Genomic DNA, 12,623 nt, shown 5'->3' with positions numbered 1-12,623 from the left:
TGATACGCAGAAAGTCAGATTTTATCTTACAGTTCTTCACAAGACTGATCCATGCTATCCACTACGTCTTTTCTTTTGTCCATAAGATTTCAGCAAGACAATTGCAACATACTTGCCAGAGAGAAACAACAATGGTGACACAAACACCACAAAGCACAGCAGCTAACCAAACAGAAGGCAATTTAAAGATAATTTTAAACTGTAGACCATTCATGTGAACATGCAAGAGGAAAACAAGGGCACGTCATGCCAGCAGCAGCACCACAGTGAAACATCTTCAGACAACTGATCCTGCTTTATTGCACACAGCTCAGCATTTTCCATCCTGTTCCAAGCATACTGAAGTGTCACAGATGCATTCTGAATTCAGACAGTAACTGAAAAAGGAAGGAAGGTTAAGAACACCTCTGAAAGGACACATCCGTGTGAAGATTCTTGTGTTTGAACTAGAAATGATGATTGGTATGATGTCAGCCAAGAACACTGTCTTCATCCTCAATGAACAATATTCATAGCCACTGATTTTTTGTTCTTTGTTTTAAACAGGTAAGTTGCTGGTACCACCAGTTATCACTGTAAGGTAAGGGTCTGGAGAGCAGTGAAGATGCAGTAACAAACAAGGTGGTTTCATAATTGCTTTGAAGCATGATGCACTTCCAAATTCTCTTACCCACAACATTCCTCCATTCTGTATACAGAGAACCTAATACTGCCACTTCAACATCACAGTCACTTCATAGTCCAGGATAGAAATTTAAACACGTTTTATCCAGTTAAAAGTCAAGTGAGTCCTTAGCCTGCTGGCTCTTCGTCCATCCTATTTGCAAAGAGACCTTCTCCTTTATTTCCTGCTGAATGAAACACATCCAAACATGACATCACCTGTTAGTCCACATCCAGGAAAGGACTTCTAACACACATTCACCTGAACAAAAGAAGATTTTTGTGGTTATTTAAAAGCAATCCTCTATCTGACAAGATGAAAGAGACAGGTCAAACGGCCAAGCTATTAGCAAAGAAATTAAGTCTGTTAATTCCCAGAATCCTAACATATAGCTAAATGCTAACCTGGGAAAGCACAAATAAAAACCACACAAGAGAAATTTTGCTTAACAGAACTATTTAGAAAAGCCTACTGCTCCACTCCACCAGTCTTGATGACTAAGTCTGCACTTCCCTACTCACTTTACACAAATGCCTTTTTAACAAAAGACTTATCAGTCTGAAAGACAGATCCAAGCACAGACAATATGCACTACAGCAGCTAAATAAGGAAGAACACGTCTGGGGGCAAGACTCCTGGAGCTAAAGATCCTTTGACATTATCTGTTCCTAGTCCTCACCTCCCATATTGCCTCACCTGACATTGCAAAGAATAAGAAGATTCTGGACAGCTGGAAGGGTGGAATTTTCATTCTGTCCTGTCACCAAGTGCCTGTCCAGCACAACGTGTACAGAATCTGGTTGGCTGGCTGCATATAGGAGGAAAAAAAAACAACAGGTGTGTTAGTGGACACTGCTTCAGTTTCAGTGTTTCACCTCATAAAACTAATGCAGAAGGTAACTACTGAGACCAGGGAGATTTGCTCAGTGAATCTATAGCCCCAACAGACAGGGATGATCATGAGCACCCCGTCCTGCAACAGCTTCACTAGAAAGCCCTTCTCTAAAAGGACAGAAGGACTGGTCCCTTGAATGGTAAGCTTCCACATTTAGCTAATAATAAACAACGAAATGACTAATACTGAAAAAATGAGATTGATCATCACATGTTTTATTCAGAGCTAGAGGATAACTGACGAGAGTAACCAAAAGCATTTAATATACTGCCTCCATTTCTCAACAAGGCAACATGTTCTGCTTGAAAAAAAGCCCCAAATCCTCATGCACTTAACCTCTCCCAGCAGAGCATACGCTCCCTGCCACGCAGCAAAGAAACAGCTACAGAACACTGCCTACACACAGACATTCCCCTGCAGGCATGGACTGCAGATCTGCACAGCAGTGGAAACTCTCCTGCATCAAATGGGCATGCAAATGTTTATTTTCAACACAGCCACAAAACAAAGTGCTGGTCAACAAGAGTGACGTACCGCTAAACGTAGCTCCAGAATCTTTCACAAAGTCTTCCACAATAATGGGCAAACTGGCAAAATTAGGCTGCCTTATTAGTTCATACACAGAGGGCTGAAAAAGAAAAAAGTAATTGTCTTGCTTTTGTAGAAATAAAAGGTGGGCATAACTCTGTAATATATATTTTCTGTTCCTACTACCATGAAAGTGAAACAAAGCAGAAAACTAAGCGACTACAGACAGCTTCTACGGACTTTCCTCAGGTAGCAAACTGAAAATCCTCCTGCAACAAAGGAAAGAATGACACCATAGGAAGATCTGCCCCATGCATTCGATATTCAAACACTTCTTACTCAACTAGAACAGGTAAGCAGCATCTTTAACAGATATCATACCCACAGTTCTCCCCACCCTCAGTTCTGAAGCTTTCCAAGGACTAACACACTAATACATTCATGTCCTGAATGTATATGAGAAATAAAGCACTCCCAGTGTGTGAGGAGAAGTGAAACAATCCCCTCATGAGTGGTGTTGGGCCCCCTTCTAATAACAGCTCCTTGAATGTAAATTAAGCACACCAAGCTGATGGATTTGTGTGTAGAAAGTTCTAGAATAAGTTCTAGCATAAGATGGCATCACCATCTCAAGCCACAGGGCCCCAGATAAGATCCTTGTAAAAGGATAACAAAAAAATCCCAGGAAGCGAGATGAAAGCTCAACCTACCCCTGTCAGGCTGTATCCCTGAAATACCCAGGTTTTATCCTCATTGGTGGCACAACACAAAGCTGCAACACCATGTCCAACAGCACAGATAGGCTCTAGAGAAAGATCAAAGCACATTTAAGAAACTGTAAGCATCTTCAAACTGCCAAAAATACCAGTCTGCTGGGGCTTTAATGACTAGTCTGGTATATCCCATATTTGGCTTTGAACCTTGAATCCTATCAACCAGGAGAAAAGCATTTCTGTATCTGAGAATCTCCTCACAAAAAAATATTTGCACAAAATTATTTATTTGAACAAAGAAGGTACTATTTAAGTGAAGATACCCCCCAGAGTTAAAGCCACCTCTTTACAATTCTGAATGCTGCAACACTCCAGAACTACCATGTAAGCATTCTTCAGGTAACAGTCCTACTACTTAGTATTCATGCAAGACTATCTCGTTTAGCAAAGTATCTAATTATCATAAAATCATTAAGGTTGGAAAAGACCTCCAAGATCATCTAGTCCAACCATCCACCCACTCCAATGTCATCCACTAAACCATGTTCTTTAGTTCCACATCTACACATTTCTTGAATCATCTTCCTGGGCAGCCCATTCCAATTCCTGACCACTCTTTTGGAGAAGAATTTTTTTCCAAACAGCCAACCTGAACCTCCCCGGTGCAACCTGAGGTCATCCCCTCTCATCTATTTATGGTTACCAGGGAGAAAAGGCAGACCCCCAGCTTCCACACAGCCTCCTTTCAGGAGGATGGTAAGGTATTCCCTGACCCTCTTCTTCTCCAGAAGAAACAATCCCAGCTCCCTCAGCCACTCCCCATAACACTTGTGCTCCAGACCCCTCACCAGCCTTGCTGCCCTTCTCTCCAGCACCTCAATGTCTTTCTTGTAGTGAGGGGCCCAACACTGAATACAGTAGTCAAGATGTGGCTTTATCAGAGCTGAGTACAGGAAATACCATCATCCCCCCGCTCCTGCTGGCTGCACTATTTTTGACACAAGCCAGGATGTCACTGGTCTTCTTGGCTACCTGGACACACTGCTGACTCATGTTCAGCCAAACACAGACCTGGGGGTGTTGGTCAGTTTCTTCCAGCCACTCTGCCCCACACGTATAGCATTGCCTGCAACTGTTGTGACCAAAGTGCAGGACCTGGCACTTGGTCTTGTTGAACTTCATCCCATCATCCTCAGCCCAGCAATCCAGCCTGTCCAGATCCCTCTGAAGGGCCTTCCTCCTCTCAAGATTAATATTTCCTCCCAGTTTCAAGTCATCTATAAACTTACTGACAGCACACCTCAATTCCCTCATCCAGATCATCAATAAACATTAAACAGGATGAGTCCCTGTACTGACCCCTGGGGAACACCACTCATGCCCAGTTGCCAGTAGGACTTCATTCCATAACATCTGCCCTCCGGGCCCAGTCATCCAGCCAGTTCTTTACCCAGCAAAGAGTGCACTTGTCCAAACCATGGGCTGCCAGCTTTTCCAGGAGAACACTGTGGGAGACAGAGTCAAAGGCTTTGCCAAATTCTAGGTAGCCCACATCAACAAGGCAGTTCACCCACTCATAGGAGACCGTATTGGTCAAGCAGGACCTGCCTTTCATATACTCATGCTGACTGGGCCTGATCTCCTGGCTGTCCCACACATGCTGTGGGATCTCATTCAAGATGATCTGCTCCATAACCTCTCCTGGCACTGAGGTCAGGCAGACAGGCCTGTAGTTTCCTAGATCCTCCATACAAGCCTTCCTGTAGATGGGAGTCATGTTGGCAAGCATTCAAACCCCCAAGACCTCTCCAGGAATGCTGATAGATGGTGGAAAGCAGCTTAGCAATCAACTTCACCAGCTCCCTCGGCACCCTCAGATGGATCCCATCTCAATCCATGAACTTGCAGCAGTCCAGGTGGGACAGTAGGTCTTTAAACCCCCCCATGATTCAGGTGGAAACAATTATTCTGCTGCCCATCCCACACTTCCAGGTTAGGGGGTAGAGTACCCTGAGAATAACTGATCTGACTTTTAAAGGCAGATGTAGAGAAAGCACTGAGAACCCCAGCATTTTCCTTATCTTCAGCAGTCACGTTCCCTGCTGCACCTACTAAAGGATGAAGATTCTCGTTAGCCCTCCTCTTATTGCTAATATATTCATTTAAGTTTTTGTTGCCCTTTATTACAGTGACCTTGTTGAGTTCAAGCTGGGCTTCTGCCTTTCTAATTTTCTCCCTGCATATCCTAACAATTTCTTTGTACTCTCCCCAGGTTGCCCATCTCTTCTTCCACAGGAGGTCAGACTTCTGCTCCTGGAGCTTCAGTTCCCTTTTCATCCACATCAGCCTTCTTCCCCACCAGCTCATCTTGTGGCACAGGGGACATCCTGCTCCTGTGCCTTTAACACTTCCTTTGTTAAGAGTGACCAACCTTCTTGGACCCCTTTTAACTTTCAGGACTGAATCCCAAGAGACTCCCTCCTCTCCCCCCCAGTGTCCTGAACAATTCAAAGTCTGCCCCTCCAGAAGTCCAAGGCAGCAGTTTTGCTGAGTTTCCCTCCTGACTTCACCAAGAAAATCTAACATCTCATGGTTGCACTGCTCAAGACAGTTCCTAACCTCTGCATCTCCCAGCAGTCCTTCCCTGTTTGTGAACATCACATCTATGAGGCACCTCCCCGGTATGCTCTCTTATCAACTGCATCATTAAATTATCTTCCACACATTCTAGAAACCCCTAGACTGCTTCTTCTGTGCTGTATTACATTTCCAGTACATGCCAGGGAATTAGGACTTCCCTATGAGACGATGTTCACTTACTGTTCTCTGTGCAGAAGTGCTGCAATATCTTTGCCAGGTACCCACTGTTTGCAAGATCAGTCGTAGCCCCTGGGCAGTTTGGAATCAGCAGTGCATGGTATCTAGCACCTAGTATAGAGGAAAAAAAGTAACTTAACTAAAAAACCACCTGACCATAAATTCATTTCAGATTCAATAAACTTCAGACAACAGTGTATAAGTTGTTCAAAAGCTTCATAGACTGAAAGAACTAAGGAAACTGAATGATCTATGTGGAATAGAAGAGGAGGTAGGAGTTCTTTGTCCTAGGACACATTTTTAATGAGATGTTTCTTACATAGACAAAGCTTAAAAGCTCTGTCTGCTACTTCAGATAGTAATTTTCTTAATAAGCATTTTGCTAAAATATGACATAGTAGTAAGAAGGAAGATAAACGCGGTTGCTATGGCTTCCACTTAAAACAAAAGCTTTCATGCCTTTTCTGTACCCTTCTTCTCTAAAAGCACAACACGAAGAAGAATCTGTTTCCCTGATAAATGGAAGTGACACCTTACCATCAATTGACTCCAGCTTGGCAGGGCTTGCATATGACTTCATACGGAAGTCCTGTATCCAGCGCATGTTGCTCTCATTCACATCCACAAAATCAATCGACTTGCCCTAGTGGAAAAAAGGTTTGCAAGCTACAGTTAGCATCAGCACACAGGTTTCTACTACATTTCCTGAAGGACAAGCACGGGAGATTTCGAGATGCTTCAGGAATAGGCACCTCCAGCTTCTTCTGGCAGCCTGTGCCAGTGCCTCACCATACTCTGAGCAAAGAATTTCTTCTCCACATCTAATCTTTTACTTTACAAAATCTCCCCTTTTACTTTAAAATCTTCCCCCTTGTCCTATCACTACCTACCTGTGCTGCAATAAGGTCTCCCTAGAGCCTTCCCTTCTCCAGACTGAAGAAGCTCAGCTCTCCCTCAAACTTTCCTCATTGGAGAGGTGTTCCAGCCCTCTGAGCATGCTCATAGCCTCTTCTGGATCTGCTACAACTCCACATTTCCCTTGTGCTGGGGGCCCCAGATCTGCACACAGAAATCCAGATGGGGCCTAACAAGGGCAAAGCAGAGGAGGACAAACAACACTCTTGCCCTGCTGGCCACCCCTCTGTTGATGCAGCCCAGGATACAACCTGTCCCTCTGGATGGCACTGCTTCCTTTCATTGTATCAGTTGCACCACACAGCTCAGTGCCATCAGCAAAGTGCTGAAAGTACACTCCATACCACTGTCTATGTCACACAGGGTTCGAGGTGAAACCACACCAACAAAGAGCAGGATAATCTCTTCCCTTGCCTAGCTGGCAGTGCTGGGCCTGATGCATCACCTCAGGGTATGGTTTGGCCCCTTGGGCTGCCAGGGAACACTGCTGACTCAGCTTCAGGTTGCCATCAGCAAGAACCTCCAGATCCCTTTCTATGGGGCTGCTCTCCTGCCTCTTGTCCCCAGGACTCTATGTATGTCCTGGATTGCTGCAGCTCAGGTGCAGAATTTGGCACCTGCTCTTAACTTGACACGCTCAGTTACTGCCCAGCCCTCACATTTGTCAAAGATCCCTCTGCAAGGCTTTTCTACCCTTGAGACAGTCAACAGCTCCTCCAATTTAGCGATACCTTCAAACTCAGGATACACTCAAATCTTGCATCTAGACAACATCTCTACATCAAACTTTGCCTTTACAGATTAAGCGCATGATCTTATAGAGAAGGGTGTGATTTAGAAGGCACAAAGCATGTAGCTGATTTTGTTAGCTCACATCCTGATGTTTTCAAGTAAAAGCACAGGAATCATAAACATCTCCTGTTTATGCCATCAGCAAAATGGATGTAGTGTCTTTTTCTGGTTGGACCTACAAAGCAGTCTTTGGGAGACTGCTGAGCACTCACATACACAGCTATTTCCTTGCAGAACTGTGCTACTGAAGTCAAGGAGCATCTGCAAAACATGGTGACAAACTGAGAAAATATTGCTATTTGCTTTTGTTAATGTTGCTTGGGAAACTGATTTCTGGTAGAGAAAGAAGCTCATAGAAAGGTACACCAGTTGCTCAATTCACAAACCAACTCCCACCATATTCTGGCAGAAGGGATGAAGGTTCCAATAAAATAAGCAGTAATAGAGGAGATGAGAATGACAGCAGATGTTCTGATCTTCACTTCTTTCTCTGGCTGTTTCAAGGTATTTTAGAGGTGGCATTGCTGAGTAGTATAAATATGGATAAAATAAGTTTGGCTTCTATCCAAGTTTGAACTCAAGGAATAGAAAGAAAAGTAAATCAGGATATGATGAGTCTATTTATTTTAACTATTTCCAACACATCTTGTTTTAGTCAGCCTAAACTGTAGGATTAATCTGACTGATAGACTTATTTAATAACCATGTTTGTCTCTAGCAACATGGTTGTCTGTTCATCTTTGTTCCTGTGTCTTGCTGTCTCAGTCTCAAACCGAGAACAACTAACTCTTTTCCTTTGTATTTTTTTTTAGTTACTTTTCTACTGCTACCCATGCTTCAAGAGAGATTATCCACAACTGCTTGAATACTTCAAGTGAACAGCTGGCCTGAAGCAATGAGACACAGACATTTACACATTGGAACAGGTTGCCCAAGGAGGTTGTGCATGCCCAACCCTGGAAGCATTCAAGGCCAGGCTGGATGTGGCTCTGTGCAGCCTGGTCTGGTGGTTGGCAGCCCTGCACATAGCAGGCCTATGATTCTATGGCTGCCCCTGCTCTGCAGGGTGATATCTGAACAAGAGCCACCTGAGGAGCAGTGCAAGCACCCAGCTCATGCAGGAAACAGCTGCTGGGGAAGAGAGGCGCTTGCTAGCACCTGTCCAGGCAGTGGCACCCATGGGTCCCCACCAGTCAATCATCTTAAGAAAGCCACTGCCCACTGTTCCAACTCTACCAGACTCTGCTGCAGCAGCAGAGAGGGAACAGTGCCAGCCTCTGGCCCCCTCCCTGCTGCCACCAAGCAGCAGACAGGCTTCAGGTGCCTCTCCTGCTCCTCTACCTTACACAGTACCCAGTTTTACAACTGGTCCATCTCAGCAGGACCTTCCCCGCACCTCATATAACAGAGTGGCAGGCTCCTTGGGCCCTGCCTCTCTTTACCTCATCCCTTGCAAGCCATACTGGCAGCATGCATGCTGATACAACCTGATGGGCAACACCATACTGCCCAAATTGCACCCGCAGCTCTCCCAGGGTGCATGCAGACAGTAAGCTCACACATACCAGGGATTTAGCCTGAAATCACAATTCCAGTTCTTACTCACCCCGGGAGTGGCAACTTGCAGGTTGAAGGCAGAGCTGCTCAGCGTGAAACACTGCAGGAAGGACTGGGCTGACACCCCTGGAAAACAGAGCCCAACAGCTGCATTGTACCGCCAGCCGGGATTTTACCTACCTCAGGTCATTTAAAAGCTCAGGAGATCGTCAGAATGTTAATTCAAGGCCCCGCGCGGGAAGCGGGACCACACGAACACCATAGGGCCGCGCACCGCGGAGGGGAGGAGCCGGTCTGACAGGAAAAGGGGCCGGAGCAACTCGCACAGCCGGGCCGGGAGGGAGGGTGGAGAGCGTTGGGCGACTCGGGGCTGCCCCCAGAGCGGCTCACCCGCGGCGGCAGCGCTGGCAACGAGGAGGCAGGTGGGTTTGCCGAGCCGCTCCGACATGGCAGGGACGGGCGGTGGTGCGCGGAGCCGGCGCCTCATGCAGCCGCGCATGCGCACTCGGGGCAGGCGGAGAGCCGCGCGCCGCGACCCTTGGGCGGGAAAACTGAGGGCAGCCGCCATGATAGGTTGCTCTGCGCTGCCTTCCTTTAAACCCGTCGGTGCTACCCCATCCGCATGCGCCTTGATGTGTAGTGGCCGCCGTGCTCAGGTACCCTTCCGTAGGCTCTGTCTTTCCTCATCGGATTTTATGTTGATATTTGGCTTTTTATGCCGGTTTTATATCCCGCCCTCTTCAAATCTGTTGGGCTGAAACGCTGAGTGCTTGCACCGACGACCTCCCTATGCCAGCGATAGCATGTTGCGAACGAAAAAACAGTGTAATGTCAATGTATCGCCTAATATTCAGCGCCCAGACCAGTGGCTGCTGTGTTGGGTTTCCACCTTTCTCCCCAAATCCCTCTTCATCTGAACCAGAGCCTCTCAGTGGAGCCCTATGTCGTGAGATTAATAAACCCATCCAAACCTCCCAGAAAGTGTCCTTCCCATCCCGTCCTTCACGTGTCTTCTGATTCGTCTTCTCTGTGTTCAGTCTGGGATTTTAGTAACGTTCCTCAAGGATAACATTTATTGCAGGCATTGCTGCTCTTGGTTACATGGTGGTATGGTTTCTGTAAACCCTGGATTTGCGTTTTCCATCTCTGTTAATTTCATTGGTCTGCGTCTTGATGGTTGTGAGTGTGTTACGAAGAAACTGTCACAAAATGATAGGTTATAAAATGAAAAGAAGACAATTCTGCTGCTACTTCTGTGCGATTTTTGGAAGGGACCTGATTTCCAGCCTGGTTTCCTATAGGAAAGGCAGCTCATACCTCATGCTGTCTGTCTGCCAACCTCGTTTTTTCTCAAGAAGTGTTCCAAACCCACAACTGTGTTACACATGGAGGCGCCTGGACACTCCTGTCTTTTCAATCTGAGCTCCCAGAAAATGATTAAACTCCAAACAAACTGCCTTATTCTCTGTATCCACCTTGCAGGGAACGTGGTGCTCCTCCAGCAGCTTCAGTCCTTGTGGTACTGAGCTTTGGATTTGTAGTCCTACTTCCTTACCTGTGAATCCATTTTAATTTATTTTGTAAATGCAAGAGCAGAAAGCAAACCATTGTGTCAAGTTCTGCTCCACCAGCTCTTCCTATCCTCCCTAGACTGCCCAAAAATATAAAGCATGAGTGCACCTGGCAGTGATTTAAGGTGAGAACATACAGAAAGAAAAAAAAAAAAAGAAGAAGCGTATGAGAGCCCCAATTCCTTAGAAATTAAATTATAGGGTGACCTCAACTCTCGATCTTCCAGTGCCAGTGTCTCTGCTTTGCACATGCAGAGAGGTTTTGTAAAAGCTCTTCTGTTCATTTCTCTTGCAGTGAGGACTCTGCTGAATGTGGGAGGTTAGCAAGCAGCTAGCACTGCTGTAGAATCACAAGGATGATAAAAAATATTTGCTACTTCTCTCAGTTTGCTTTAGTAAAGCCTGGATGTTGCAGTTGTGTTGAGTTGGCTGAGTGCTTCCTCTTTGAATCTGGTGTGGTACAACATAACCACAGCATTTCTCAGGAGTGCGGTGATTTTGTATCATGTCCTTTTGGGCTGAATGATGGCTAGAAATGAAAAGAGAGGGGAAGAGCAGTTTGTAGCTTAGGATAGTTGCAAACATAGCCTTGCTTTACATGCATTTAAATTTTTTTTTAATAAGGAAGGATAAAGGTAAAGGAAAGACAGGAAGGATGATATCATGTCTGCACACCCATTTCTGCTACAAGGGCCTCTCTCTGGAAGGAAGATGCATTTCCCCCTGCATCAGTGCTTTTGAGCAGCCCATGGAGGGCAGGAGAGGTTTCTACCCTTCCAGATGCTCACCCCTTCCCCACTGGCTCAAGGAACATTAAGCTTCACACTCACTAGCTGGAAGAGCAGGCATCTGCCCATCCCAGTTCCCCAGAGACAGGATTCCGATTCAGACAAACCAGCCAGCAGAACGGGGATCTCTGGGATCAGAAGGTGTTGCCTGGATGGCTCTGGATAAGTCATTCAGCTATTCTACAGTTCATCCCCTATCTGGGAATAATAATAATAATAATCTTCCTTGGCCTGTTTTCCTCAGGTAGGCTGGAGTTTATTCTGGGCAGGGATTTCATTTTGCTATGGTTCTTACTGGGATCTCTGATCCTTGCCTTCAGAAAACATGACCGTGACTGAGGAGTGAGAGGAAGGGAGGTATTTTCACTCGCGTACCCGCATAAACAAAGATGCTCACAGGAGGAATTATACAATATATCTATATCTGTATATATATCTCTATATATAGTTTATTTCTCACAATCCTTGTAAGAGTTACAGGTGTATTGGGAATCATTTACAGTTTCACAGCATATGGAGTGGCCATACAGCTTCTAATGTGAGTAACATACAGTGTGTAGAGAGTACACATTTCCAGCCCATCCACCCACCACTCATACAATGGGTTTTCAAAGCTAATACTAGATTCAGCTATGTAGAAAGCCTGGTAAATGTTAGGATACAGCGTTGGGTGTCGTACAACACTGTCAGTCACAACGGGACAAGCTAAACTACTTTAATTTTCAATCTAGTATTTCTAGTCTACCTGCATTATTGCATTTATACGCTTTTTTTTTTTTTTTTTAAGTCAAAGTAAATAGAATACTATATGGGAAAGGAAAAATTCTTGACTATTTTAGGATTTGAGCTGCAGCCCATACAAAGTGTCCATAGAAGCATAGACAAGGTTATAAATTCAACAAGGTATAAATTAGCTCTATAGCTTTGTGTGTAGGTAGGTGTCCATTTCCCTCCAGGAAATGTATCTAGCAGCATACTGTTTCTGAAATTAAAAAAAATAAATAAATAAAAATCAACCCAAACCTGTATGTTGAACACAAGTAAATATGTGTAAGTGACAAGCAGGTCTGCAGAGTGACAAAATGTCACTCTGAAAATTATTATCAACTGGAAAACGCATCCAGGGGCTGATGCAAAACCCACGGATGTCACAGCAGGCATTTCCCTGCTGCTAGTGGTTCAGCTTCCCATCTGACTTCCAGGGGCTTTGAGTCAGTCCCTGCGAAGTAACAGAATAAAAGCAAACTGAAAAGAAGAAAAGAAATCCCCTGTAATCGGACCTTCGAGTTCCCTTTCTACAATTTTAGTTTCTCTACAAGTTTATAAGCAACCTGCACCTACTACTAGAAGGAAGCTGGTTTGTACTGGAGAATTGAGGTTACA

The 12,623-nt window shown here is 45.2% G+C and overlaps 2 protein-coding genes across 6 annotated transcripts in view; one reads left to right on the top strand and one right to left on the bottom strand.

Moving 5' to 3' along the window:
* Positions 1-9,380, bottom strand: GATD1 (glutamine amidotransferase class 1 domain containing 1). 4 transcript variants are annotated; one of them, XM_042882011.1, is made up of 8 exons: positions 9,272-9,360; positions 8,931-9,007; positions 6,155-6,260; positions 5,621-5,728; positions 2,798-2,892; positions 2,094-2,187; positions 1,361-1,472; positions 1-925 (listed from the first exon to the last, which is right to left on the bottom strand). In XM_042882011.1, the coding sequence occupies exons 1-8, from the start codon at positions 9,327-9,329 to the stop codon at positions 922-924; spliced, it is 654 nt and encodes a 217-aa protein (XP_042737945.1). In that variant the 5' UTR covers positions 9,330-9,360; the 3' UTR covers positions 1-921. The 4 variants fall into 4 exon arrangements, with proteins under 4 accessions (XP_042737945.1, XP_042737943.1, XP_042737944.1 ...); XM_042882009.1 differs by having other exon boundaries at positions 1-851; XM_042882010.1 differs by having other exon boundaries at positions 1-848.
* Positions 9,221-12,623, top strand: part of NLRP3 (NLR family pyrin domain containing 3) — a 26,553-nt gene continuing 23,150 nt past the window's right edge. For both annotated transcript variants that reach the window (XM_042881975.1, XM_042881974.1), the window contains exon 1: positions 9,221-9,303. The gene's annotated coding sequence lies outside the window, so the exon portion shown is untranslated. The remainder of the gene's footprint in view (positions 9,304-12,623) is intronic.

This window comes from Lagopus leucura, unplaced genomic scaffold (genome assembly GCF_019238085.1).
Source record: "Lagopus leucura isolate 7727_CA_CO unplaced genomic scaffold, USGS_WTPT01 Super-Scaffold_100033, whole genome shotgun sequence".
NCBI lineage: Eukaryota > Metazoa > Chordata > Aves > Galliformes > Phasianidae > Lagopus > Lagopus leucura.
The sequence above is the reverse complement of the archived record's forward strand: the minus strand, read 5'-3'. Positions and strand labels throughout refer to the sequence as shown.

Excerpts from the sequence above, each read along its gene's own strand:
- GATD1 (XM_042882008.1), bottom strand. The coding sequence starts at position 9,380 with ATGCGCGGCTGCATGAGGCGCCGGCTCCGCGCACCACCGCCCGTCCCT. Across the intron at positions 9,008-9,271 it reads TGCCAGCGCTGCCGCCGCGG|GGGTGTCAGCCCAGTCCTTC; the intron begins GTGAGCCGCTCT and ends TCTGTTTTCCAG. Across the intron at positions 2,188-2,797 it reads AGGGATACAGCCTGACAGGG|CCCTCTGTGTATGAACTAAT; the intron begins GTAGGTTGAGCT and ends TTTCTTTTTCAG.